General features: G+C 49.1%; 1 protein-coding gene and 1 pseudogene across 2 annotated transcripts; one reads left to right on the top strand and one right to left on the bottom strand.

Moving 5' to 3' along the window:
* The first annotated feature begins 1,746 nt into the window (after window positions 1–1,746).
* Mall (mal, T cell differentiation protein like) lies at window positions 1,747–27,546 on the top strand. Of its 2 annotated transcripts, XM_038331250.1 has the most exons (4): window positions 1,747–1,859; window positions 22,868–23,035; window positions 24,263–24,385; window positions 27,464–27,546. In XM_038331250.1, exons 1-4 carry the CDS (start codon window positions 1,749–1,751, stop codon window positions 27,524–27,526), a joined length of 465 nt encoding a protein of 154 aa, XP_038187178.1. In that variant the 5' UTR covers window positions 1,747–1,748; the 3' UTR covers window positions 27,527–27,546. The 2 variants fall into 2 exon arrangements, with proteins under 2 accessions (XP_038187178.1, XP_038187180.1); XM_038331252.1 differs by lacking the exon at window positions 24,263–24,385 and having other exon boundaries at window positions 27,464–27,526.
* On the bottom strand, window positions 7,393–7,957 carry LOC119815072 (annotated as a pseudogene).
* Window positions 27,547–27,755: the final 209 nt, after the last annotated feature.

A 27,755-nucleotide genomic window follows, 5' to 3' on the forward strand; every position in this document is an offset into this window, starting at 1 on the left:
ACATATAAGATATGGTTTTTGCTTTCAACCATACTTTACCCAGGTATTTTACCATCCGTTCCTCCATTTCTATGAGCACAAGCTCCCTACTGGTATAATTTCCTTTGCCAGAACTTTCAAGTCGTGTGTGTGTGTGTGTGTATGGACGCACACACACAATAGGCATATGTGTACATATAGGTGTGTGCTTATGCTGGCTCTGTCACGCTCTGCCATATTCCCTTGAGACAGGAGGATCTCTCAGTGAATCTGGAGTGAGGCTGGCATCCAACAAAAGCTCCAGCGATGCTCCGTGTCTGTGTCACTAGTTGTGTAGAAGCTGCTCTACGAAGTACAATGTGTAGACGTAACTTCACTGTCTAGTCAGAACTACTAGTTTCAAGGTCAGGGAGACAGCTCAACAGGGAAAGGCCCTAGTCCCTCAAGCCTGATGACCCAAGTTCTATCCCTGGAACCTGGGTGTAAGTAACTTCTTACTCGACCCTACTGGCTTCCTACTGCCCCATGTAGATTATGGTCAGATTAAAGGGGACCCATAGCCCCAAAGAGTTGGCACGGTGCTTGTTTGTAACATTGAGAAAAGGTGGTGAGAGGTGAGATACCAGGAGAAAATGGTGGATCCATCCTGTCAGCAATGTAGGGACCTGAGCATGCAGACTGTAAGCTCTAAGACATGGAAAGAGTTGGGGACAGGCAGGCTTGAGGTTCACTGGCGAGCCCGTTGGTTGTCCTTGCAAGGCCTTGGCTTTGTGCTTCCTTTACCCAAACTCCCCTGGCTATGCCCAGGCCAGGCAGAACTGACTGGCTACTCCTCCCACCTAGCCAAGACAGGCCCTGGAATCTGCTGTTGTTGCTAAGGAACAAGACACAGGCCTCTTGTGAAGGATAACCCATCACCCCAGTGCTCGGGACAACTCTCCCGGGCATCCTCTCCTCTGCCCTGGGGAAGCTTTCCAGCTGGCCTGCTGGAGCCAAGGAGGGAAGGGAGAAGACTCTGGGGCACCAAACCTTTCCTCAGGGCAGTGGAAAAATGAAGGTTAGTGGGTTGGGCTGTAAAGAAGAAAGTGGCCCGGTCTCCAGACCTGGCTTATTTGGGAAAGGAACAGCTTTGAGTGCAGAGGCACAGCAAGGCAGTTAGCGCCCGGCTCTATAGGGAAGGGATCCTCTGGCCCAACCCTGGGTCCTAGCTCCACTAGGAGCGAGAGTAGGACCCCAAAGAGGGAGGGATTCAGATGGGGCAACACCAAGTCTTTGAGGAAAGAGGAAAGGCAATCTGAGTGACTACTCTGTGAACTTGTCTGCACCTCTTTCTTGCCCAGTCTCCTTTCTTGGAAAAGTATAACATAGCCACGTGGTGGACTATCTGCGCTCTAGAGGTGTCTGTGGGTGGCTACACAGAGTGGATGCTCAACAAATTGTCTTTGTCTTAGCAAAACAGAAAATCCTGATTACACTCTGAGCGTAGAGATCAGTAGAGATCATGGTTGTCACTCATCTCCAGGATTCAAAAGTTCTTTAGGAGGGAATGTCTAGAAAAGAGCCTCGGCAAGGCTGGTCCTGTTCCCTTTCCCGGCAGGCTGGCCACAGAGCACAGAAGGACCTGCTCTCCTGGAACCTTTCTTTTCCCCTCCCAGGCGACGTCCCTCGTCCGATGGGTGTGTCTGACGGGCGGGAGGTGATACTTGAACAGCTGCGGGCGCGGGCGAGTGCCGCGGAGCAAGGGTAAGGGTGCCGGCACAGGTGACAGCATGGCTTCCCCGGACTCACCGCCGGCCACCACCTACGCCCCGCCCGCCGTGCCCTCGGGGGTCGTTGCCGTGCTCCTCACCATCCCCTTTGCCTTCTTCCTACCGGAGCTGGTGAGTTCGGCCACCAGCGGGGAGGGAGGGGCGGAGCGGGCTGGGAACCACTCCTGCGCGACCGCGACTGTCTGACTGCCACCACCGCCTCCCGGGATGGGGAAAGGCAGCTAGCTACCGGAGTCCACTTTCCCTTACTGTCCTCCTGACCCCGGGCTGCGTCGGTTTAGAGCGATTTTTTCCCCCTTCCCCCAGACTACTTTGGTGGGTGCAGCCACTTTCCAGACTACCCAGCCCCTTCGAAATATTCTATTACCTGGTTTCTTCCCCCCCTAGCTGTTTGTACTTCTCTAAAGTTCAAAGAACCAGTGGACTTTCTAAAGGGCCTTCTGAAAGAAGGTGTCCCAGGATTTTCTCAGATCCCATCAGCTGACCTTGAACTTTGATTTACGTGCGCTAAGCCCTGGAGGAGTTCATGACAGCATCGCCCATAAAACAATCTCCTGAAACGCCCAGGTCACCCCAGAGAACTTTTCACTGCCCGACTCTGGGGCACCGGCACGCAAGCAGGGCAGAACTGGGCGTTATTCCCTGCCTGGGCTCAGCGATGCATTCTGTAAAGAACAGGTTCCCTCTGCTCCTGCTGTCATCCCTCTTCCCCGAAGCTTCCTGTGGGTGAATTTTTCTTCCTAGCTCTGAATTTGACAGTGCTGCCTCTGGGCCTGGAGGAAAACCCAGAGTAAGACGGTTTACATAAAATGGGCGCCATGGCCAACCTTTTCCATTCTTCTGGTCTGAGTGGAAGGTTGGGACCACTGAGTGAACTTTAGGCAAATTCGTTAAACAACTGCCATTCTTGTCAATCAAAAAAGGGGAGGCCAGGGTCCCATAGGTGTGCGGCTTTGGCAGAGACTCCACCTAAGAGGTAGGTTTCTTCCAATCCCCCACAAACGTGGGCATCCTGCCAGGCTGGTCACATCCTGAGTTCTGTGTGCCAGGCCCTGGGTGTGGCCCTCACTTTGGAACAGCCACATGGATGACAGGATGGAGGCTGTCTCTGCCACTTTTTATTGACCCTATGCTTTCAGTCGGAATCAATGTCGGAAGGGCGGCTACCTCCCAGGGGGTTCTGGCTACCTCCCAGGGGTTTCTGTGGCTGGAGAGAGGCTTTGGGACTGTGTCCTGTGCAGTCAGAACACTGCAACAGCAAGAAGAGACGGTCTGTCCCAGGTCAGGGAGGGGCCCGAGCCTGTCACTGGGAGTTGCCACTGGCAGAAGGCTGGATGGCTGAGGCAGGAAAGGCAGCCAGGTAGAGAGCTGGCGCTAGAGGGGCTGACGGATGTCCCTACCTGTCCTCCCCCTGCAGCTGGAGTCCTGCTTCTGAGGGGAAAGAGAACATTGTCACTGGCTTGATTTTCTTGACTTATTTCAAAATAATTTCAAACTTCTCCTAAAGACACAGTGGCAGTACAGGAAGTCTGTCTCACTGGGAACCCCACAGGTCTCCCCAAGCCAGGAAGTCAGCATTTCCCCACTGATGTCCTTTCTCTGTGATGTACTTTCTTTGGCCCAGGAGCCAGGTTAAACCTCCTGGTGGTGCTGGCTTGTCCTTTCCCCTTCAGTCTAGCGCAGCTCCTCCACCTTCGTCTTGGTGGTGTAGAGAAGGCACCGGTCCATCGTGGACAGGACCCTTCCGGGCAGCCGTCCCACGTTTGCTCACTGTAGCTCGAATTTTATTTTTTTTAAATTTTGTACATTTTTAATTGATATTTATTGAGCTCTATATTTTTCTCTGCTCCCCTCCCTGCCTATCTCCTTCCCCCTTCAATTCTCCCCCAAGGTCCCCATGCTCCCAATTTACTCAGGAGATCTTGTCTTTTTCTACTTTCTACTTCCCATGTAGATTAGATCTACGTAAGTCTCTCTTAGTGTCTGCATTGTTGTCTAGGTTCTCTGGGATTGTGGATTGTAGGATGGCTTTCTATGCTTTATGTTTAAAAACCACCTATGAGTGAGTACATGTGATAATTGTCTTTCTGTGTCTGGGTTACCTCACTCAAAATGTTTTCTAGTTCCATCCATTTTCCTGCAAAATTCAAGCTGTCATTATTTTTTCCTGCTATGTAGTACTCCATTGTGTAAAGGTACCACATTTTTCCTTATCCATTCTTCAATCAAGGGGCATTTAGGTTGTTTCCAGGTTCTGGCTATGACAAACAAAGCTGCTATGAACATAGTTGGTAGCTCTAATTTTAATTTAATTATTCTTCATTTAATTAAGTCATCCTCATTCATTGTTGATAACTTGGAAAATACAGAAATGTGTGAAACCTGTGTGATGCACGTGTTCACAGATAGGGCAAGTGCAGCATCTGCATGTGTAAATGTGTGGTAGTGTGAATGTGTGTGCATGTGTGGTAGTATTTGTGGGTGTGTGTGTGTGTGTGTGTGTGTGTGTGTGTTGAGTGCATCATTCTGTACATTCTACTTGTACCGGCTATGATCAAGGACTCCAGAATAATGTGTGCCTGGGTGAAAGATGGGGAGGGGAGGGACAAGGTGCACGAGAGGATCAAGTTTTGATTACATGAACAGAAGCAGGGTGGGAAGACATGTATGTGTGCCGAACCAGTTTGGCTCAGGCCCTTCTTTGACTCGGGTGGTCTGATGTATTTCTTCTCTGCATTACATGGTGCATTACAGCACCATGGCTCCAAGTATTCCTGACCCTTACTTAGTACTCTGGTCTGAGACAGAAGTTTCTAGAATGGATTAGAAAGCAGGGAGACCAGGATACCATTTCAGAGCACAGACAACAGTACCCAAGAACTGGGGTGCAGTGATTCTGCAGTGGGGTAGCTTGGGGTGACATCACACAATGGCTCCCCCAACCACCACTCATTGCCAGCACTACATGGAGCCAGGGGGCAGATTCATTGTCAGATCAAATTGCACAAGCTGGGGTCTTCCCTGTTGGAAATGAGCAGCCACCCTGGCTGTCGAGGAGGTACAACGTCTGGCTCTTTGTGGCTCTTGAAGATGACAGGTTAGGGTAGCTTAGTCTTCCAGGAGCCTACTCTAAAGACCTTTGCCTAAGATGCTCTGTTTCCCAATCTTCAGCATTAAAGTTCACACTTTAAAACATTTAATTCTGTGATAATGATGATTCTATAGGAACCTGCAGTCCCTGCAGCTTCCCAGTGACCACGTCTTTCCTAACTAGAATTGTTTTAAAGCAGGGAAACTGCCGTTGACAAGACAGATCTCCAGTTTACCTGCATAGACTGTCTGAGAACAACCAAGACTCAGGACTGTCTCATCACACCAAAAAGCCCCCTTCTGCTACTCTCTAGGGTTCCCCAACCCATCCCACATTCCTCCTCACTATTCCAAGTAGTCTGTTAGAAATAAGCACATCCACAAGATAATATTTTAGTTCAAGAAAGTTATTATAAGTAAAAAAATCCCCCAGTAGTAGGTAACTCCATTGATGCAGTAAGTCGATCAAACTAAACTGAGCAAAGTATTCACAGGTGGTTCTAGGGAAAGAGGGAAAACCACACGGCTGCTCCCAAGAAGGGGACCTTAAATACCTTCCAGGGAGGAGTTGCTTCTTGGTGGGCTTTCTCAGGGATGTGATCTGGAAAGAGAAAGAAATGGAGCCAAGGTGGGGCTTCCACCTTGACATCTCAGACTCCTTGGGTATATGGGCACTGGGTCCAAGTCGGGCTACTTCCTGTGTGTGTGTGCACAGGACAACGTGGAGAGGGGCAGTCAGGAGTCAAGAGTCCATGAGCTTATGCCCAGCTGGAGGTATGGATGAAGAAGCCTTCAGTTAGCTGCCATCCTGGAGACCTCAGGTATCTGTTCCTTGAAGGAGCAGAAGAGGCAAGTTTCTAGGAGAAAAAAATAGATTATTAACATAGGCCTATGAACAGGGCTAGCCATGGGGGGAGAGATGACTGTCAGAAAGAATGAAAGAGATTTGCCTTGGTTGTACAGAAGAGACTGGGGTGAATGAACAGAACAAGAAGGTAGAGATGCCCGTCACTGGGACGATTTGGAAAACCAGGCCCCAGTTGCTAGATAGGTGCCCTCCTGAGCCTGGAGAGGAGGTACCAGCTCTGATGTCCCAGGAGCTTGGGGGAAGGCATGTCAAATTGTGGGATGATGGGTTCCTCAGGAATACCTGAGCCACCATGTCTGCTGTTTCTCTGGAGATGGGAAATGCCTCTATCTACCCTGTAAAAGCGTCCACAAGAGTTAGGGGATAATGGAGTTCTTATGAGTGGGCATGCGGGTATAGTCAACCTGCCAGTTTTCACCTGGTTGGTGTCCTCGAAGATGGTACACGGGGCTGACTTATCTGGAGGGCCCCCTGTGGGTTGGGCTTGACACTCTTTTCCCAGGAACATGCAGGTACCTGTAAAACAGCTGGAGTAGATTTACATCTTGTGTGTCATAGCAAAAGCTTCGGGTTAAAATGTATCAACGTTTTCAGAAGGCAACCAGAGGAAATTTGCTGAAATCGAACCAGTAAAATCCACAGAAATTTAAGGACTCACAAGAACTGTCTGTAGTCAGTGTGCTCTATCAAGTTATATAAATAAATATAATTAAACAGTATATGACCTTTTGAGACTCACTTGTTCCATGAAACAGAATGTCCTCAATGTCCACCTGAATTGTCTGTATTCAGCTTGTCCCTTTTCATTGCTGAGTAATATTCCATGACAAGGAATTACTGTAATCTAATCCACCTCTGTTGACTGTTTTCAGTTCTTGGTAGTTTTGTACAGAGCTGCTGTTGGCTTTTGTTGTTTTTCTCTTTCTTGGGTCTCTGATGGAGTTGAAGACTAGATAGTTACAGTTTTCCTTATTTACCAGATGCAAAAAGCAAGTTATGATAGAAAATAAATTAGGTACAAAAATTTAGGATAGAAATGGAGCATTTTCTCTGAATTTGTCTAATGCAAATGAACTAGACATTGTTGGTATATGTATTGCCCGTATGTATTATATATAGTTTTTATTTTATTTATTATTTAATTTTATTCTTTTATTTAATATCTTATTTTAATAAATATTCATGTTCAGGCTTTTGTTGGAGTACATTTTTCACTTCTAAAGACCTACTTGTAGCTTGCTAGGTAGAAGAGTGGGTATCTGCTTGTTAAGAGACCAACAAATTGTTTTCCAGGGTCATTGGAAAATGCTTTTTTTGTTTGTTTGTTTGTTTGTTTTTACTATGAATTGTTAGGAAAAATCCTAAGACAGGTGGCTTTGCCGGCGCAAAGAAATCCAATTTGGTCAGATCAAACCAAATTAAAATGCCCATCGTTTTATTACATACAGCGCTCTCGGAAGGCAAGAGCATGGCAGGGAGACAGGAAAGTGGGGAGCACATGCAAACCCGGAACCACGTGTTCCTCTTCTGGGAGTCCACCTAAATACCCTGTGGGAGGGGTCAGGACTTGGCATCCTGGGATTTGGAGTCCAGACCAATGCAACTCCCAGGCCAGGAGGCGGGATGGATGCCAGGGGCTGGGGTTACGCTCCCAACTTAACATGAATGGCACTTTACTCATTTTCTTTACAATTGAAACTCTGGGAATTCAAAATTAGCATCCTTTCCCGTGAGCTTCTCATACACACCAGAAAAAGTTTCGACCTTGTGTTCCACGTCGTTCTGCTGTGCTTTGTTTAAATGAACCTTTATAAGCTGGCTGCCCTCCGGTTTCACACGGATCCTCTTACCCACAATTTCACTTGGGAAGACCAAGTCCTCAAGGATGGCATCACACACTGCAGTCAGGGTGCGACTTCCGGGCGCTTTTGCTTATTTTTCGTACGGCTTTTCCGAGTTGGCTTGGGCAGAATTCTCCTTTGAGTAGTGAAGACTACATGCTTCCCACTTTTTCTCCAATTCACGAACCAGCCGGACTTTGATTTTCTGGAAGGATTTCAGCTGAGGAACTGGTACAAAAATTATGATGGCTTTCCGGCCACCACCAGCTTCCATTTCCTTGGCCACGGTGATGTTGAGTTCCCGCAGCTGCGCCCTGAGCTCAGAGTTCTCCAGCTGGAGAGCAGCGCCTGAGAGATTCGTCCGGCGGCTCGCCATTGGGCTTGACGATCTTGGTGCTGGAGCTGAACATGACTTGCCCTTACTGAGTGTCCGCTTGGAAAAAGCTGGAAAATGTTTTATTGTTTGTTTTGCATTTTCACTTCCTCACTAGCATGGCATGAAACTTGAACATAGCTGAGGTTTTGCTCCGTATAGTGGAGACTCTAGATTTCCTATTTGAAAGTACTGCTCGAAAACAACCTTAGTTGGGCAATAGTGGCGCACGCCTTTAATCCCAGCACTCAGGAGACAGAGACAGGCAGATCTCTGTGAGTTTGAGGCCAGCCTGGTCTGCAGAGTGAATTCTAGGACAGTTAAGGCAAGAAAAAAAAAAACCTTGTCTCAAAAAAAAGAAAAGAAAAGAAAGAAAGGAAAAGGGGGAAAAACAATCTCGGAGGGCAAGGAACTCAGTAGGTTTTAAGATGAGAACAGACCTCCGCTTATTTTCCCATGGCATGCAGAATGTGGGCACTGGATTCTGCCAGCACTGGGGCTGAGCCTGGGGTGGGCATGGCAGCCAGCCCTGCCTCTCTCTGCAGAGCCGGTGTCTTTGGGAGCAGAGGACCCATCATATCAAGGCCTGGGTGGTATCAGTTGACTCCCGAGCTATTTGGCAAGCTGAAAGGTGGAAGCTGAGCGTGGCTGTCCCTGGGGAATGCTTTATGAATCAGAGTCTGAGGAGGTCACCTGAACTTTACCCTTCTCATTAGTTGACTCTTTAATTAGATTTTTTGCCTAATTAAAAAGCAGTGGGTGAGAAAATTCTTAGAAATCCAGCTAGTTAAAAGGGGAGGAGGCCTGAGCCCGCTGTTTGATGCCGGATTTTCTCCTTCCTGTGTGTGGCCAGGAGGAAACACTGAGATGCCTCAAGAAGTTAATTCTATCCTACCCCACCCCATCGTTATATGTCACCCCAAATTCCTGGTTTCACCTTGACTCCAATCTGCTCCCCCTGCCCCGCCACCTCCATTTTGCAGCATTTAAGAGATTGTTTGAAACTGTAAAGAGCCCAGCTAGAACCAACCCTGCCAGGACTGAAAGTGACCAAATGATCTGCAAGAAGGAATTGGGGGCTTTCCTTAGAAGTTGGGGTTTTTGTTTGTTTGTTTGTTTTGTTCCTAGTTGTCCCCTGCTCCCCTTCCAGGGGCCCTGGTTCATGCGAATAGCTAAAATGAAGCCTGTTCCACACTGCCTGACTTTGTCACTTCTCCTGTGACCTCAGCTTGAGGTCCAAGTTCTATTCTACAGTGGCTAAAAACACAAAGGGAACCTGGGGCAAAGTGGTCATTGGGGAAAGCATGAAGACCCAAGTTCAGATCCATTGGGTCCTCAGCACTCAGGCAAAAGCTGAGGGGAGCAGCGCCCGTAACCCCCCCGCCCTGAGGGGCAGATCTGGGGGCTCACTGGCCAGCTCGTATAACCAGGGCAGTGGGCTACAAGACCAGGGAGAGACTATCTGGAAAAAAAAGCAAAGAAACCACTGAGGAAGATGTCCCAGTGGGAAACATCTGGCTTCCAAATGGGCACACACAAGAGCATGTGCGCGCGCGCACACACACACACACACACACCACAATACAAACATGCATGCATACATCACACACACACCAAGAGCACCCCACGGTTAAGAAAGCAATCCAGGAAGAAGCCACTGCCCCCCTCCAGATTAGGTGAACAAAAGGGAAACAGCAGCAGGTGCTTTAAATCTGAAAGGAGCCCTTGACTTGTGATGTTCAGATCGCTGCCCAGAGGGGCTCTCCTGAAACAGTGTGCAACCAGGCAGGGCCCATCAGATCTTAGGGGTGAAGCCAGCTACGGCTGGAAAGAAAGGGAAAGACTGGGAAAAGCCACAGAAAGGGCTCACTCACCAGTCTCCCTCCAACTCCCCCACCAGAACCTGGCAAGGATGCCACAGGAAGTCTGTACCCCAAGGAAGATGAAAGAGCAGGAACCTAGCAGAGGCACACTAGGAAGCAACCTGGTCCGTGTTTTGCATCCCACCACCTTCCCTACCTTTTGGATACCTCTAGGCCGCATGATCCAACTAAAACACTGGCACCTTTCTCTAAATTAGCGGCAAGTCAGACCGCTGTGGACAGTTCTGGAAGGTCAGCAGGTTAGAACTATTTAATGCAAATATCTGGCTTGAAGGAAATAATCTGGGACCTGGAGAATCTAGATTCTCTCTTTGAAAGTACTACTTGCGAACAACCTTAGCCGGACAGTGGTGGCGCATGTCTTTAATCCCAGCACTCAGGAGACAGAGGCAGGCAGATCTCCAAGAGTTTGCAGCCAGCCTGTGTTCTACAGAGTGAGTTCCAGGACAGCCAAGGCTACACAAAGAAACTAAAAAGAGCTAGCCTGGGCACTCAGTTCACTCCATCACATGACCTTTCCCCCAGTTACGGTAGAGCTGGGAGAGTCAGGAGAGTTTCTAGAGAGTTGTCCAGATTCGTGAAAGGAGGAAGCAGGCCAGATCAAGGAGGAGTCCGAGATCTTTGGCCTTTGCCCCCAGCTACACTCTGGTCTCTGCTCGTCTTCCTTTTCATCCTCCATCCCAGCCAGCCACCCTTGCATCTGCATCCCCTTGGGCCTTCTCCATCTGAGGTCCCATATCCCACTGCCTGGCCACAACTACACCTACAAAATACCAGATAGACCCCCCCCCCCCAGAGTGGAGCCTTAGGGTCTTTCCATCCTGAGGTCATGGGCTCTAAACTCTAGAGTCTAGACCAGTGGTTCTCAACCTGAGGGAGAAACGTAGGGGTCGTCTAAGACCATCAAAACCCACAGACATTTATACTGCGATTCATGACCATAGCAAAACTACAGTTATGAAGTAACAATGAAAATAATTTATGGTTGGGGGTCAGCACATCACGAAGAACTGTACTACAGGCCCACAGCATTAAGAGGGTTGAGAACCACTGGCCTAGAGTGCTCGGATCTATTTTAGACAAGCCTGTCTAAATTCCTGCCGTGGGTGGGTTTTCCATGCTTTCCCTTTTGATTCTGCCTCTGCAGGGTTTATAGCCCTCAAGCCCTGCCTGTCTAGATGCCCTCTCCGCCCAAGTGAATTATTTAAATGCCATCATCTTTAATAGCACCATTTGATGCCAGGGCTTTGGGTCAGCCTAGGATGTGGAAGGATGTGGGGTATGGCCAAGGAAGAAGCAGGTGGGGAATGAAAAGCCAAACGGAATCCCAAATCATTCCCTAAAGAATATCAGGGATCTGGGAAGGAGCAGAGCAGAAAGTGGGCGACAATGAAATAAATAAGCGTCTAGCTCCATCAATTGACCGAGGCTCCTGGAAGAAATGCCAGGTCACAGCTGGGCCACAGTGGTAGGCCCAGAGGGTATCAGGAGGTATTGCCTAGCTAGCATGCCTGGAGACCTGTCTTGCTCAAGGTGGCCATCTCTGCTTGGGACTGCTTGGCTCTGGACTTTGAGCCTGATGCTGGGGACATGAAGGCTTCAAGGGCCCAGTCCTGCCTCAGAAACTCAGGGCCCTATAGCAAGCAGAGGAGAGAGACCAAGTAGGGTTAGCAGTAAAAGAGGTTTGCTGGAGCCTGGTAGGGTGGCTTTCTGGAGAGGTGACATCAGTCTGGTCCCTGCCTTCTAAGGTCTGGTCACAGCTGAGCTGAGGCAGTCTTGGGGGGTACATCGTGGGAGCGCTTGGGGACCTAGTACCTGATGGACTGAAAGAAAGGAGTAACTGTAACAAAGGATGCTGGGGTTCCCAGAGATGGTGGGTGCCAACAGCACAGCCCAGGGTTTCCTAAGAACTTATAAAGAGACATGAAATTAGTCCTAGAGCCTGGACCAAAGAGTGAGAAGGAACCAGCGTAAGTGTGGAGCCTGGGGATGACAAAGCCCTAAATGAGGGACAAGTTTAACTTCTTAAAATCCACACATGGAAAAGAAAAGAAAAAAAAAAAGCCCTCTTTAACATCCAGTATCTTATTTTTAATTTATTTTGAATAATTACGAAAGAAAGTGCCTTTAGCCTTTGGGTAGATGAGAATGTTTTTATCATTCTATTTTATGTTACATTGTAAATCTGTGCAGTTTGATCACTAAAACTCGGGTCAGTCTGGGTCTGAATGAGAGGGTGTGGCCCTGGAGCAGGAAGTTCCCAGAGCAGGGAGGAAGTGTAGGCCAGCTTGCTCCAGGTTTCCTGGGCTGGCAGCCAGGTCTGGAGAGCCCTTACCATGCCCTTATGTGACTATTCTGTCAGGAGCAGAGGCCCATGGGGCTCCTGTCCACACTATCTGGAGAGGCCAGAAGAAGAAATGGCCTCACTAAAGGACTGGGCAAGTTGGGCAAGCAATTTCCTGCTAACCTTAAAGCCACAAAGAGAAAAATACTCTCGCTATGAGTCAAGGCAGAATGACTCAGAATTTGCAAGAGTCCTGTGCGTATTTATTGAGCCTGGAAGTGTTGTACAATGATTGTTGTTTTGGGGTCCTGACGGAGGTCCTTGGGGAAGTTCCTTGGCCTCTCAGAACCGTTTCCTCCTAAGACAAAGGAAATATGGCTGGCTGACCACAAGCTTCAGAAAGCTGCCTAGCCAGGGCTTTAGGCTATATACACAGTACCTCTTGGGAACAAATGTCTTAGAGCTAATCCACAGAGGCCTGCGGTGAGCAAGGCCTGCCCAGAAACACCGAGCTCCTCTGGTAATAAAGCCAGTGCTGCCTGTGGGCCTCTCCCTCCACCAGGGCCAATCCTTGGGTGTCTGCTTTGAGTGCAGTCCTTGTATTGGTGACTAAGCAAGTCAGGCGCCTCTGTTAAAACACCTCCAAAGTATTGTTTATTTTTCAGCTAAAACTTTCTGGTGTTAACTGAGCATGCTCAGAGACATTCCTGTCCATCACTTTAATCTTTGCTATGCTCTCTGAGATTTGGAGCTAAACACCACCCCGGATCATAATGTGTCTACTCATTTCTTTTTCATTTGTAAGCTTAAATTGAGCATGCTCGGAAATGGACCACCCCCCTCTCCCCCATGAAGACATGTGAGTCCTCTGAATAAAATCCCAGCTTCCTATGCACTGATGGGGCTTCAGACATGCCCCCAGCCATCTCTTCCCTGCTACAGGTTGTCACTCTCCACGTTTACATCTTGGCTGTGTTTCCTTTGTCTTTGCTTCCCACGGCATTCCATGACACCTGTAGAAAGGACACCCTCCAGGGCCCCTCCCATGGCTCTGGCTTTCCCTCAGCTGGGGTTTTCTTTACCACCAGGTCCCAGCATATCCTCCCACCAACCCCTCCACTCTCATGCCTCTGGCCTCGAGGTCCTTACACATAGGGTTCCTGCTATGTGGGAGAGCCATCCAGGGAAAGCCTGCTAGGGCAGGATACTGCAAAAGCCCTTGGCTGAGAGTCAGGGAGACGCGCCAGAGGATGGTCTTCCACAACTGACTGCGCTTCACAGAAAGAGACTCCATGGCAACTGGGGTGTGTGTGTGTGTGTGAGTGTGTGTGTTGAAACAAAAGACTCAGGAAACAGTATTTCCCGTTTGGACATTGCACTCCCATACTTTCCAACCTGGTCTCTTTGATTTCTTCATGCTGGAAAACGAACCACTAACATGAAGTCATAACCTCCAAAGGGTCCATATTTGAAAGCTCCAGTGGAGCTGGATGTGGTGATGCACAGGCCTTTAATCCCAGCACTCCGGAGGGATGTGGTGATGCTCGCCTTTAATCTCAGCACTCCGGAGGGATGTGGTGGCACACGCCTTTAATCCCAGCACTCAGGAGGGATGTGGTGGCGCACACCTTTAATCCCAGCACTCCGGAGGCAGAGTCAGGCGGATCTCTGAGTTCGAGGTGAGCTTGTTCTACAGAGCAAGTTCCAGGACAGCCAAGGCTCCAAAGAGAAACCCTGTCTCAAAAACCCCAAAATTAAAAATAAAGGAAGGACAGAAGGAAGGAAGGAAGGAAGGAAGGAAGGAAGGAAGGAAGGAAGGAAGGAAGGAAAGAAGGAAGGAAGGAAGAAAGGAAGAAATGAAGAAAGGAAGAAAGGAAGGGAAAGAAGAAATAAAGAAAGAAAGAAAGAAAGAAAGAAAGAAAGAAAGAAAGAAAGAAAGGAAGGAAGGAAGGAAGGAAGAAAGAAAGAAAGGAGAGGAGTACTGCTGAAAGTTGGGGAGCCTGGCATTGCTTGTGATGCTCCTCCCTGACTAGGTGCCAGGCTTGGTAGTCAGTGTGTAAGAGCCCGGGTTGCTCTTGCAGAGGACTGGCATTCTCTCCCCAGGACACGCACTGGGGAGCTCACAACTGCTGTAACTCCAGCCCCAGGGCAGTTGTCGTCTTTTGGATTAATCAGGTACTGAGCTCACACGTGTACATTATGCCCCCCCCCCACGTGCACTCAACTAAAAATAAAGTAAATCTTTTTAATGGGGGATGGGCTGGGTACAAAGCTCAGTAATAGAGTATGGCCTGGCATGCACAAAGCCCCAGGCTCCTGCTCCAGCACTGGAAAAGCCGTATTCATAAAAACTGTGCCAGGGAAGGAAGAAGACATTATGAACAAATCCTTTCCTGTTTGTCTGTTTTACAGATAGCTTAAAATCTCATTGTTCCACGGCAATTCTTGCTGTTTGCTTTCATTAAAATCTCCCTAGAGTTGAGGCATTTCACTTGGATGTCACAAACCCTCAAACAATGTCCACAGCAACAAGAATGCCTGTTTGATGGATCGCCACTCTCCAGGTCTTTTGCAAGGGCACCAACTGATGAGAGCTTGACACAGCCCAGGGCCAGTGGCATCTCATTCTTCCACTGAAGGAATATTTTCACACCCTTGTGTGTAGCCATATTACTCCCAACAGCTAAGAGGTAGAAGCAACCCATTTGGATGGGAGGATAAGCAAAGAGCAATCCGATGCCTCTTGGCTCACGAGGGAGTTTTGCACTGATGAGCACCATGTAAGCTCAAACTATCTTAGACTGAAAATGCACAAAGTATACGCCACCTTCAGCACATTCTAACTTAACAGCATGGGTCCACTGTTGAGGGTCGCTGGTTTCCATCCGTGAGCTCCTAGCCGTCCGGAAGCCTTGGCTTGCTTGCTGTCTGAGAAGAAGACAGAGGAGCCACCTTATCAGAGAGTGCTAGGCTGGGGAGTTCTGTCACTGCAAAACTGAAAGGTTCTACCAGATGCTTGTCATGTTTGCATGGAGTAAAGTCGAGAAATAGTAAGCTTCGAACTGTAGGCAAGAACTATTTTATTCAATGGAGCATTACTCTGCCTTAAAGCAAAGGGAAAAGCTGGCGCATGCTAAACACGAAGCCTGAAAGAAATATGCTAAGTGAAATCAGCCAGTCACAGAAGAGAAATTCTGCATGACTTCTTCTGTCTAAGGGACCTGGAGTCGTCAGGTGCGTGGAGCAGAGAGAGTGGAGGCTGCTGAAGCTGGCCAAGGAGGAAGCGGGAGGTTAGAGCTTTGTGATTAGGAGCCGGACTGCGGCAATGGTTGCGTAAAGTGTACAAGTGTGCAAAGCCTCACTCAAGGGACAAGAGTTGTCTTCATCCTGAGGCATCACAGTGCCACAGGGAGCCTTCAGGGTGTTGGGGCTCCCACTGTGGACCACGCCTGCATGAGTCCTTTGTAGGAGCCGCTCCTCCCATGCTGTCCGTAGTTATGGGAGCCTTGCCCAACATTTGATTCAGCTTTTTCCGCTCAGTTCATGGGAATTCAGGGTCCCCTGTTGTCACCTAAGAACCAAGTAAGGGGGGGGATCTGTCATGAAAACTAAGACAGGTAGGAAAGAGAGGAATGTGGTATTGGCACGGAGTGAGTCCTGCCCTGCTGAAATGCCACCCGGCTATGCAGGGAAACCTGCTACCAATTTCTCTGCCTTCTGCACGCCTCCCGTTCTCAGCTCTTTTTCTGCCCCTCACTGAAGTCGCCCTGACTTGGAGCCCCGCCCTGTGCAGATCTGACACCTGCATATCCCTGCCACCCCCTGGGACCCTCATCACTCAAGGAGAGTCTTTCTCTGAACCTCTAAGGAGACTGGCGCTTGTCAACACCACTCACTCCCACTACATTGCCTGGGAAGGCAGGTCTCATCTGGGATGCCTCAGGACCCTCCCTCCTCCAACCTACTTGCTTTCTTCTTGTTCTTTTAATTTTTTATATGTTAAACAACACATACTAAAATGTTCTGGATCACTTTAAAAATGACCACATTCCCACACTGAGGACTCTGTCCCCTGCTGGTTGTGGTGAGAAGGTAAGAAGTCTCTCCTCAAGCCAACCAGGTCTCCCCGAAGCTGAGACAGAATCTCTGTCCAGAAATACTCCGTTCTTTTTCTTCTTGTTGCACACAAGTCTGAGCCTGCTGGGCATGCTGCTGTCTACTAGGTCTTGTTCCATTCTGGAAGTAAACACTTCTTCTGTCTGAAGGCCACAGAGGGCCCCACTCTGGCAGGCATAGCTGATTTAATTGGCATTCTCTAGATAAGCATTTGGGTCAATTCCTATCTTTTCTGTGTTTAACCAAGATGCAACAAGCAACAGTGTCTATTCTTCATTTTGTTCACGCATGCCACATGTAGGACAATTTTGAAAAGTGAAGTTACCGAGCAGGGCAAATTAATTTAATGTGTTGATCAGTGTTTCCAAAATAGCAGCATGGCTAGTAACACAGATATTTGCCAGTTGTGGTGGTACAGGTCTTTAATTCCAGCCCTCAGCAGAGGCAGGCGGAGCTCTGTGAACCCAAGGCCAGCTGGTCTACATAGTAAGTTCCAGGACAGTTAGGGCTACATAGTGAGAACCTGTCTCAAAAGCAAAACAAATAGACAGAAAATTAACAAACCAAACCAAAAAAAATCAGGTATTTAACGTGGACTTTTACAGGTTACAGGTGGACATGTGGGGAGTGGCCTGTGAGTCTCTTAAATTCATAGACAAAAAAATTGTGTGTGTGTGTTCATGTGTGTATATAAGTGCATTTTTAAAGGCTTTCATCTGTTCTGCGAAAAGGGTCTATACCCCCCAAATAATATTGCCCTCATCCAACTTTCCAGCCTCCCATTTCCCATCCCCATCCTTGGTTGTAAACTTCCCACCCCTCAAAAAGACCAGCTAGGGCACCGCTCTTCTAGTTCTCTTCCATGTAACATTCCTCCGGTCCTCTTGTGCCCGTTCAAGTGGTTACAGTTGCCTGGGCTAATGGTTATCTGACACTCCCCATGAGCCAAAGCAAGACTAGTTAACTTTATCTAAGCGCCCTCCTGGCAGGGACCAGAGCGACCCCTCCTCTGTCTAATGGAGGCAGAGGCTCAGGTGGCTTACAGCATCTCCTGGTAGAGCCGGGATGTAAACCCAGATGTGTGATGTGCAGATCTGAATGGAAACAATCGAAACTGGCAGAGGGTTTCGGTTTCAGCCGTATCATCTGGAGAATGTCCAACAGTGCAGCTTCCCTGGCCACGTCAGGCAGCATCCCCAGGGCCCAGACCGCTGAGCAGTCTCGGAGTCCACAGAGTTCAGGAACCCACAGGACTCAGAGCCCTGCCCTATGCTGTGCCAACCTTCTCTGGGTTTCTGTTTTGATTTTATTGTTTTCTGTTTTGTTTTTCAGTATTGGGAACTGAATCTAGGGCATAGATGATGCCACGCAAAATCCACATCCCAACCCCCGTGTATATTAGAAGTTCTTTACCACTGTGTCGTATTTTAGATTCTTTTCATTCATTACATTGTTTTCAAAGATAGCAAAGATGTTTCAAAAGTGACACAGTTGTTTGTCTATGTGTTTGCTTGTTTTTTTAAGTATTCTTTTGAAGCTGGGCATGGTGGTGCATGCCTTTAATCTCAGCACGCAGGGGACAGAGGCTGGACGATCTCTGAGTTCGAGGCCAGCCTGGTCTACACAGTGAGTTCCAGAACAGCATGGGCTGGGGTGTTTGAGAAACCCTGTCTCAAAAAAAAAAAAAAAAAAAGCAAAACAAAGAAACAAACCAAAAACCCTATTCTTTTGAGCTCTTGTATTCTTATATTTCAGCTTAACTTATGTTAATACTTGCTTGCAGCTACTGCATCCAGTAGAAGCTTAAAGGGTCTCATGTTTGGTCTGAGCCCATGAGCCTCTGGGGGGTTTCTCACTATCTAATGATACCATGCATAGGCTCAACCCCTTAACCTCACCCACTCCTCGGCATCCCCCAATGTGTAGTTAGGTAGGTAGGTACATGCTTATGAATGCTCACAGAGGCCAGAGGTGTTGGATGCCCCTAGCACCGGAGTAACAAAAGTATGAGCTACCCAACACGGTCCAATTGAACACAGGTCCTTGGCAAGAGCAATGTGTATTCTTAACCCCGAGCCATCCCACCGGCACCTAGCAACAAGGTTATACCCTAAGATTCATGACCAAGCCTTTGGTTCAACTCTGTTCTTTTTTTTTTTTTTTTTTTTTTTTTTTTTTTTTTTTTTTTGAGATAGAGTCTTAGTATACAGCTCTAGCCCTCCTGGAACTTACTATGTAGACCAGTCTGGTCTCATACTCAAAGAGATCCATTTGTCTCTGCCTCCTGAGCTCTGGAATTAAAGGCATGAGCTATCATACTACCTTAACAGATCCTTTGAGCTTAGTCCTTTGGGAAGGGCATCTATGAGGAGTGTGCATTTCCTTACAAAAAGACAAAAAGACCCTGCCAGGGTTTCCTTGAGGACACTTACTCTAAGTGTCTAACTGCAGTACCCTTCCGTGTGGAGGGGAGCACACCACACCAGCTAAAAATATGCCCTGCTCTTGGGAAATGTAAAATGGGGGCTAAAACGGGAGAGCGACATAGGCAACCAGCAGAATCGGTAAAGGTAAATATGAGTTTTTAAATAGGAGTTGAATAGTCAAGTTTCCCAGCCAGATTTCTTGGGGTAGAAGTGAGACACCAAACACCACTGGGCTTTAACCCTCCTGGAGTTGGTCTCTGGCCCTGATCCCATCTGCTGCTTAGAAGGCAGAGGGTGTGGAAGTAAAAACCAAATGGCATTCCTCTGCAAAGCAATTTTACAACAGGGCTATTTAAAAAAAAAAAAATTCCGTGTAATCTGGGTAGATTCCCCACGCTCAGAGGCCTTCGACTGGTGTCAGAGTGAATAGTGAGGACAAGGATTCCCCAACCTTGGCCGGAAACCAGAGGACGAAGGTCCAAATAGGCCCCCTGGTTCTGCAGGCTTGAGAGTCCACTGAGGTTAACTGTACCAGGGGTCTGGCTGTGACGCTAGCCAACTGACCTCTGGCACTTTCTAGGAACAGCTAGCTCCCCTGCCCCAGCGTCAAATCTGGTTCGGAGGACAGCCGCACAAAGTGTCCAGGTTATACTCCATACTGCTTGTGAGACCTCAGCCCTCTCATTAGGGACAGTGGTGGTGACTAACTTCACAAGGACAAACAATGGACCCACAGTGTTGGGGAGTCCTTTTCAGCTCCAACAGGGGCAAAGGGACAGAGACAGCCTGGCTAATGGTGAGCCTAACACAGGTGGGCACACGGATGAGACCTTTTGGGTGGATAGATTTTTACAAACTGTGAAGTTCCTGCTGAGTGTGAGGTGGGGGTGCTTCTCTTATAGATTCATTCAGACAGTGCACCCCAACATCCCTCACTCTTATCATGCTTTGTTCCAGACCTTTTCCTGGGATTATAATTAGTAACACAGACCCTTGCTGCCCTCTAAGGTCTCATGTGTGTCCAGGTGCACACGCTGGCTTTACAGCCCCACACGGCAATCCCACTGACAGCTAGCACGGTCTGGGTGTTGCTTAGATTCCAGCTCCTTTGTGCACTTCTCAGGTTGTCAATAAGGACCCTTGGCAAGTGCTTTGCTTTCATCAATGTGTGTGTGTGTGTGTGTGTGTGTGTGTGTGTGTGTGTGTGTGTGTGTGTGTGTGTTGGGAGGTAGGGGCATAGGGCAGACCTCTGGCCCCAGATCCCCTTTCCCTAGGACAAGTCAGTACTGTTCACCACAGACATGTCCAGATCCAGCGCAGAACTTCCAAGACCTCACCTGCACATTGGTTGTTTAAGGTGGGGAAAGTTGTCCCCAGAACTAGTGGGCCTCTTCAATTCAATTTAAAATTGTAGAAAAAATGTCATTCTCACGTGCGGTGTGTTCTGATCACATCCACCCCCATTGCCCTCTGGTCTGTTCCCTCCACTCCAACAGGCCATTCCCAACCAGTAACACTTTACACTTTATTTGTAGTTTTTGGTCACTAATTGAGTTTAATTAGGGTGGCTTACAGGGGCATGGACAGAAGGCTAATTTACCAGAACATGGGCTACACCACTGATGAAAATACCAGCACCTTCCCCCCAGCAACTATTATCTGTGAGTAGCCCCACAGACAGGGATAGAACAGCATGAGTCCCACTGGGTGGTTGTAGCACATGTCTTTAATCCCAGCACTCTGGAGGCAGAGGCAGGTGGATTTCTGTGAGTTTGAGGCCAGCCTGATCTACAAAGTGAGTTCCAGGACAGCTAGGGCTCTTACACAGAGAAACCCTGTCTAATAAAACAAACAAAAAACCCTACCCATATATGTAAAACAAAAATGAGTCATTTTTTTAAAAAAGAGAGTATATAACATAACATTATCAATTATTTCTTTTTTAAAAATGACACCATTTGGGGCTGGAGAGATGGCTCAGAGGTTAAGAGCATTGTCTGCTCTTCCAAAGGTCCTGAGTTCAATTCCCAGCAACCACATGGTGGCTCACAACCATCTGTAATGCCCTCTTCTAGCCTGCAGGCATACACACAGACAGAATATTGTATACATAATAAATAAATAAATATAAAAAACTTCCATACACATAAATTAAAAAAAATAACACCATTTTAATGAAAGTGAGGAGCTGGAGAGCCAAGGGTGTTTCAGTGCCTGCCACAGAGGACCTGAAGGAGACCTGCTCAGAAAATGAGATAAACCAACAAAATCATGTAATTCCCGTGTGGACTCTCTCCTTTCAGGGTCTCAAGTGAACCTTATATTTGTTGAACATTTATCTCCAACCCTGACCCTCTCCACCACAGCCCTGGTTCCCCAGTCACAGCCCTGGCTCTCCCACCACAGCCCTGGATCACCCACCACAGCCCTGGATCACCCGCCACAGCCCTGGATCACCAACCACAGCCCTGGATCACCAACCACAGCCCTGGATCACCCACCACAGCCCATGATCACCCATCACAGCCCTGGATCACCCACCACAGCCCTGGATCTCCCACCACAGCCCAGGATCACCCACCACAGCCCAAGATCACCAATCACAGCCCGGGATCACTCATCACAGCTGAGTGCAGCTTAGATCAAAGGAGACCCTTGAAGAAAGAAGAGGGAGATGTGACTGACAAGGGGACAACAAATGCTTGGACAGAATTAGAGGCTATTAAACTGGAATTACACTGAACACGGGCCACTGATCCCAGAACATCAGCCACTATGACCTGACGGGCCTCAGCCAGCTGCTCACAGACCAGGAAAGCTCTCAGTGGGGCAGGAGAAGAAGCAAGTGACAGGAGCATGTCACGGGGTGGCATGGGGTTGGCCAAGAGGACAAGGCTTGCTAAGGACTCTAGGTCCTCTTATTTATAAGTAGGAGTGTGCCGGGCGGTGGTGGCGCACGCCTTTAATCCCAGCACTCGGGAGGCAGAGGCAGGCGGATCTCTGTGAGCTCGAGACCAGCCTGGTCTACAAGAGCTAGTTCCAGGACAGGCTCTAAAAAAAAAGCTGCAGAGAAACCCTGTCTCAAAAAACCAAAAAAAAAAAAAAAAAAAAAAAAAAAAAAGTAGGAGTGTTTTGCCTGCCAGTGTGTCTGTGTGACACATGCATTTCTGGTGTCTAAGGAGTCCAGAAGAGGGTGTCAGATCCTCTGCAACTGGAGTTACAAATAGTGAGTCACCATGTGAGTGCTAGGACTCAAACCTGGGTCTTCTGGAAGGAAGAGCAGTCAGGGCTCTTACCCGCTGATCCATCTCTCCTGCCCATCTAGGTCCCCTTAAAAGATGCAGTCACAACTCATTCTGGTTGGCTCCGAGTTGCTGAGCCATGGATTTCTCAAGAAAAAAAAATGTAATTTTTTTCATGTGAAAAGTCCATTTTAAGCATTAACAACTTGTTCAGATGGTCTTAAAAATTACTCATCAACACTGCTTAGGCTAAAAGAGGTGGCCAAACTTGACCTCTGGGGGTCTCTCCTTTTGCAAGGCTGGTCAATACCCTTAATTTTACAGGATTGGACTTGACCATGATCCAGAGAGGCCAGCCTTCCTCTGTGTGCACACATACACATGCCATGCGTGCGTGTGTAGATCAGGGAACATCTTGGAAGAGTGGGTTCCCTCTGTGGGTTCCAGAGATCCAAGTCTGATTGTCAAGCTGGACAGCAAACTCCTTGACCCACCTTCCGACCCTCAGCTGAGCTTTCAGCCAGGGAGGCTCTGCCAAGGGAGTCCTCCCACTCACCCACAAGCAAACTGTGGTAGTTTGAATGTATTCGGGCCCTAGCAGCTCACAGGGAGTGACACTATTAGGAGGTGTGGCCTTGTTGGAGGAGGCTAGGTGACACACACCTTTAATCCAGACCTTGAAGCTAGAGGGCACACCTGGGCCACACCTTCTGTTGGAAGTGTGTCACTGTGGTGGCTGGCTTTGAGGTTTCATAAACTCAGGATACGTCCCAGTGAGTCCAGCTGATCCCCTGTTGCCAGCAAGATGTAGCAGTCTCAGCTCCAGCACCTCCTCTGCTGCATGCTGCCACGTTCACCGCCATGACAATAACTCGCTGAACCTCTTAAACTGTCAGAGAGCCCCCTCAATTAGACATTTTCTTCCTAAGAGTTCCTGTGGCTATGGTGTCTTCACTAAGGCACAAGCAAAGTCACGTCTGTGCTTTTCTCTTACAGGTATTTGGGTTCTTGGTCTGGACTCTGGTGGCTGCCACACATGTATCGAGACCCTTGCTGCATGGATGGGTGCTATACGTGTCACTCACCTCGTTCCTCATCTCCCTGATGTTCCTGTTGTCCTACCTGTTGGGGTTTTACAAACGGTTTGCGTCCTGGAGAGTCCTGGTAAGAACCAGGGGGTGGCACCTCCTGGGCTGGTGTCCTGAGTTCTAAAGGACAATGGGCTTCTCCGGGCGGGGGAGGCAGAGTGAAAGGCCTGGGATGAGAAGACCCCACGGGGACTAGATCCCTAGGAAACCGAGGCTGCTGATTTTAGTGTGTTGATTACTAATCCAAAGTGAAAACATATTTGTACATCTTTCCTTGTATTTCCCTCCGCTGCTCTCCTTGTGAGGATTGTACACACCTTACCGAAGTTAAAAATAGTACCTGGAGAGAGAGCTCAGCAGTAAAGAGTACTTGTTGCTCTTGCAGAAGACCCAGGTTTAGCTCCCAGCACCCACATGGAGGCTCATAACCATCTGTAACTTTAGGTCTATGGGGAATCTGACACCTTTTCTCTGAATTCCATGGACACTGTATGCACAGAAATATTTATAGGCATATACATATGTAGACAAAACACTCATACACTTCAAACTAAAAGATGTCAAGAGGCAGTGTATACCTAGAGTCTCCCAGTAACTTAGAAAGCCTAGGCAGGAGGATGTATTGAACCTAGGTGTTCAAGGCTAGTCTGGGCAACACAAAAAGGCCCTGTCTCTTAAAGATAATTCTGGGCTGGGGAGATGACGTGGTGGGTAAAGTGTAAGCATGAGGACCTGCGTTTGAGTCTCTACAAACCCCTGTGCAACAGGGCACATCTGTTGCCCCGATGCTCCCACGGTGAGATGCGCACCAGGGACAGAAGTTCTGACATGGCATGTACGACCTACACTTCCTTAGAGGTTGCAAAATGCAGATTAACCAAGGTGCATTCCCTCAAGAGCTAGGGAGCATTTTAGTTGCTGCAGGACATTCCTGTTGTGTTGACAGCATAACATAGAGCATCGGAACTAAAATCGGGGGCTAGGGAGATAGCTCAGCGAAAGGCCTGCTGCCAAGCCCGGCAACCTGTGTTCAGTCTCTGGAACTCACATGGTGGAAGGAGAGCACCAACTCCTATAAGTTATCCTCTGACCTCCACATGCATACTGTGTCCCCACCCAACACACACACACACACACACACACACACACACACGGGGGGGGGGGGGAGGTGAGGAACTTGGCAAAGAAAGGGCAGTAGGGATTGGGTTTACTTTTCTCTCCCCCCCCTCTTCCCTGCTGTGTAGAAAAAGGGAAGGTGTTCACTTGAACAACAATGACCCCTGCTTCTGCTCTGCATTTCCAGGACAGTCTGTACCATGGAACCACAGGCATCCTGTACATGAGTGCCGCCGTCCTGCAAGCACACGCCACTATCATGTCTGAATACAATAACATAAACGAGTACTACATCAATACTGCAGCTTCAGTGAGTAGCGGCACAGTTACTAGGCAGTGGCACAGAGGTGCTCACATGGAGGGCATTTATTACGTGCAGTTCAACGCTGTCCTGCATGTTTTGGACAACTGTGTCAAACTGCAGGAGCCTGGCGGAGGGGAAAGTGCATGTTTGGGCATGCACCCAAACTTCAGGGACTCCCTCTTGTCTTGCATTTGTCCCACTCAGCCTTGCTCCCCACAGTCTTCAGAGTTTTATTCTTTCCCCCAAATAAACAGAACCATATTTCTCTTTTCTTACCTGACATCTGCTAAGAGGTTCAGCGGCCTTGCTTGAGCCTGAGTTGCTGGGCACCATCATCTATTCTTAGTCCTTTGTTTCAATGACAGAAGTCCACAGAAGTGGCATGGCTAAGTAATGGAAGCCAAGGCAAGGTGGGCACAGTAAATTGTGGAAAAAGCCTGATGCCCAGGTGGTGGCACCCAAGAGGCAGGCTTCTGAGCTCACCTGTCTCTTTCTCTACTATGAAATGATACCCTCTTGTGACAACTCCACTTTGAGTGTGAGACGACATGACCCATGTCACCATTTGGCTTCCACAGGCTCCCACGCCATGCCAGAGGCCAAGGTTGCACTGGGGGGCACTGTCTCCAGAGTAAGAACAGGGTACCAAACAAATACTGTGGGCCTCTGGGAAGTCCACAGCATTTCCCAGCTGCCTTTCAGCCTCCCTGATCCCTTTCCTTTTTGTCCAGGCTCTTGGATTTCATTAAACTCATAGTCCCAAACTCTCCCTGTCTTAGCCCATCTGGACTATCGTAGAAGACCTGCTCTACCCAGCATCCCCTTTGCTCTCTCTGCCCATACTCTCCCTACCGTATCCCCATCTGGACTATTGTAGAGGACCTTCTCACCTGGCTTCTTGCTGAAAAATGCAGCCTCCATGAGGCAGACATTATTTATTTACTTATTTTCGTATTTGTGACAGTGTCTCACCTGTGTAGCCAGGCTGGCCTCAATCTTGTCATTCTCTTGATTTAGTCACTTGGGTGCAGCATTAAAGGCATGTGCCACCACGTATGTCTTAGGGCAAGAACTTTTTCATGTCTTGCATGAATAGCAATAGCTATTCTTGAAGCAGGAGATTCAAAGGTATTTGTTGTTGGTTGGTTGGATGGATGGATGGGTGGGTGGGTGGGTGGATGGATGGGTGGGTGGGTGGATGGATGGATGGATGGGTGTGTGGGTGGATGGATGAGTGGGTGGTGGATGGATGGATGGATGGATGGATGGGTGGGTGGATGGGTGGGTGGGTGGGTGGGTGGATGGATGGATGAATGGATGGGTGGATGGATGGATGGATGGATGGGTGGGTGGGTGGGTGGATGGATGGATGGGTGGGTGGACGGGTGGGTGGGTGGGTGGATGGATGGATGGATGGATGGATGGGTGGATGGATGGATGGGTGGATGGATGGATGGATGGGTGGATGGATGGATGGGTGGGTGGGTGGGTGGGTGGGTGGATGGATGGGTGGGTGGTGGATGGATGGATGGATGGATGGATGGGTGGGTGGATGGGTGGGTGGGTGGGTGGGTGGATGGATGGATGGATGGATGGGTGGATGGATGGATGGATGGATGGATGGGTGGGTGGGTGGATGGACGGGTGGGTGGGTGGGTGGATGGATGGATGGGTGGGTGGGTAGGTGGGTGGATGGATGGATGGATGGATGGATGGGTGGATGGATGGATGGATGGATGGATGGGTGGATGGATGGATGGTGGGTGGGTGGGTGGGTGGGTGGGTGGATGGGTGGGTGGGTGGGTGGGTGGGTGGGTGGATGGATGGATGGATGGATGGATGGGTGGATGGGTGGATGGATGGGTAGATGATGGATGGATGGATGGATGGATGGGTGGGTGGGTGGGTGGATGGATGGATGGATGGATGGATGGAGGGTGGATGGATGGGTAGATGGATGGATGGATGGATGGATGGGTGGATGGATGGGTAGATGGATGGATGGATGGATGGATGGATGGATGGTGGATGGATGGATGGATGGATGGATGGATGGATGGATGGATGGATGGGTTAGATGGATGGCTGGCATGGATGGATGGAGTGGGTGGGGTTAGAAGAGGGTAGGATGGATGGATGGATGGATGGATGGATGGATGGATGATGGTGGGGTGGGGTGGGTAGATGGATGGATGGATGGGTGGATGGGTGGATGGATGGATGGGTGGATGGGTGGATGGATGGATGGGTGGATGGGTGGCTGGATGGGTGGATGGATGGGTGGATGGATGGGTGGATGGATGGGTGGGTGGGTGGGTGGATGAGCCATGGGAGCAGAGGGTTAGTAAACAGAAGGACAATGAGTCTGGAGTGGCCTCCACCTAAGGAAAGCCATTGTGTCATTTTAAGCTCAATTTCAGGCATGGTCATGTTTCTCTTCTGGAACAGAATCGAAGAGGCAGAGTAGGCAGGAGATGAACTGAGGACCTGAGAAGTCCTCGTGAGGGTGATGGTGGCTGACACGAAGGAGGTTGGGTTGTACAGGAGCTAGTCAGATGGCGGACTCTGAGGCTGGCTTTGGCCATATCAGTTAGATGGAAGGAGTGAGAGGGAGCTCAGCTTTTGTCATTGGTAGCTGGAGGGAATGGAGGTCTTTAGGCTGACTAAACCTAGTGGCTTTAGGAGAGCAGAGTGAGTCATTAAGAACTTGAGGAGGGCCTGAGACATTCGCAGACAGGTGCTCTGAGAGGAGTTCAGGGCCAGTGAGCACTCTCTGTGGGAGTGGCATGAGCACAGAGGCTCAGGGAGACAGCTCCAGGGAGACACAGGTCCCGGGGAGGGAGGGAGGTACGGACAGGTGAAGAGACCCAGGTTGCAGCTGGAGGAGGTTCAGGGGTAGAACAGATGTAAACTGCGGGCCCTAGCAATGCACAAAGAGGGAGGATCCCCGAGGATGGAGTGGCTGCCCAGAGCTCGCTGCTCTCAGGCCATGCAAGGAACACAATGCCAAGTGGGGGGATCTAGAGGCATGGGTTGGAGGTGGGCCCTGCGCTGACCTCTCTAACGCTCCCTGTCTTTCTCCAGTTCTTCGCCTTCCTCACTACCCTGCTCTATATTCTGCACGCCTTCAGCATCTATTACCACTGAAGGACCGAGGAACCAAACCCAGTGAGACTTGCTTTCTGGAGGCCGTGTGTGACTGTCCACTAAGCAGGTCTTGCCATTTGCCATCCGGGTGATAGATGCAAGTCCAGCCAACCACCCACCAGACCGTCTTTCTGGAATGTGTGCAGAGGCCCACTTCGGCGTTTTTCTCTCTGGACATTCTTACGCCTCACAGTGACTATGAGGAAACTGTTCCACCACCAATGATGAC

This window comes from Arvicola amphibius, chromosome 5, assembly GCF_903992535.2.
Source record: "Arvicola amphibius chromosome 5, mArvAmp1.2, whole genome shotgun sequence".
Classification (NCBI taxonomy): Eukaryota; Metazoa; Chordata; class Mammalia; order Rodentia; family Cricetidae; genus Arvicola; species Arvicola amphibius.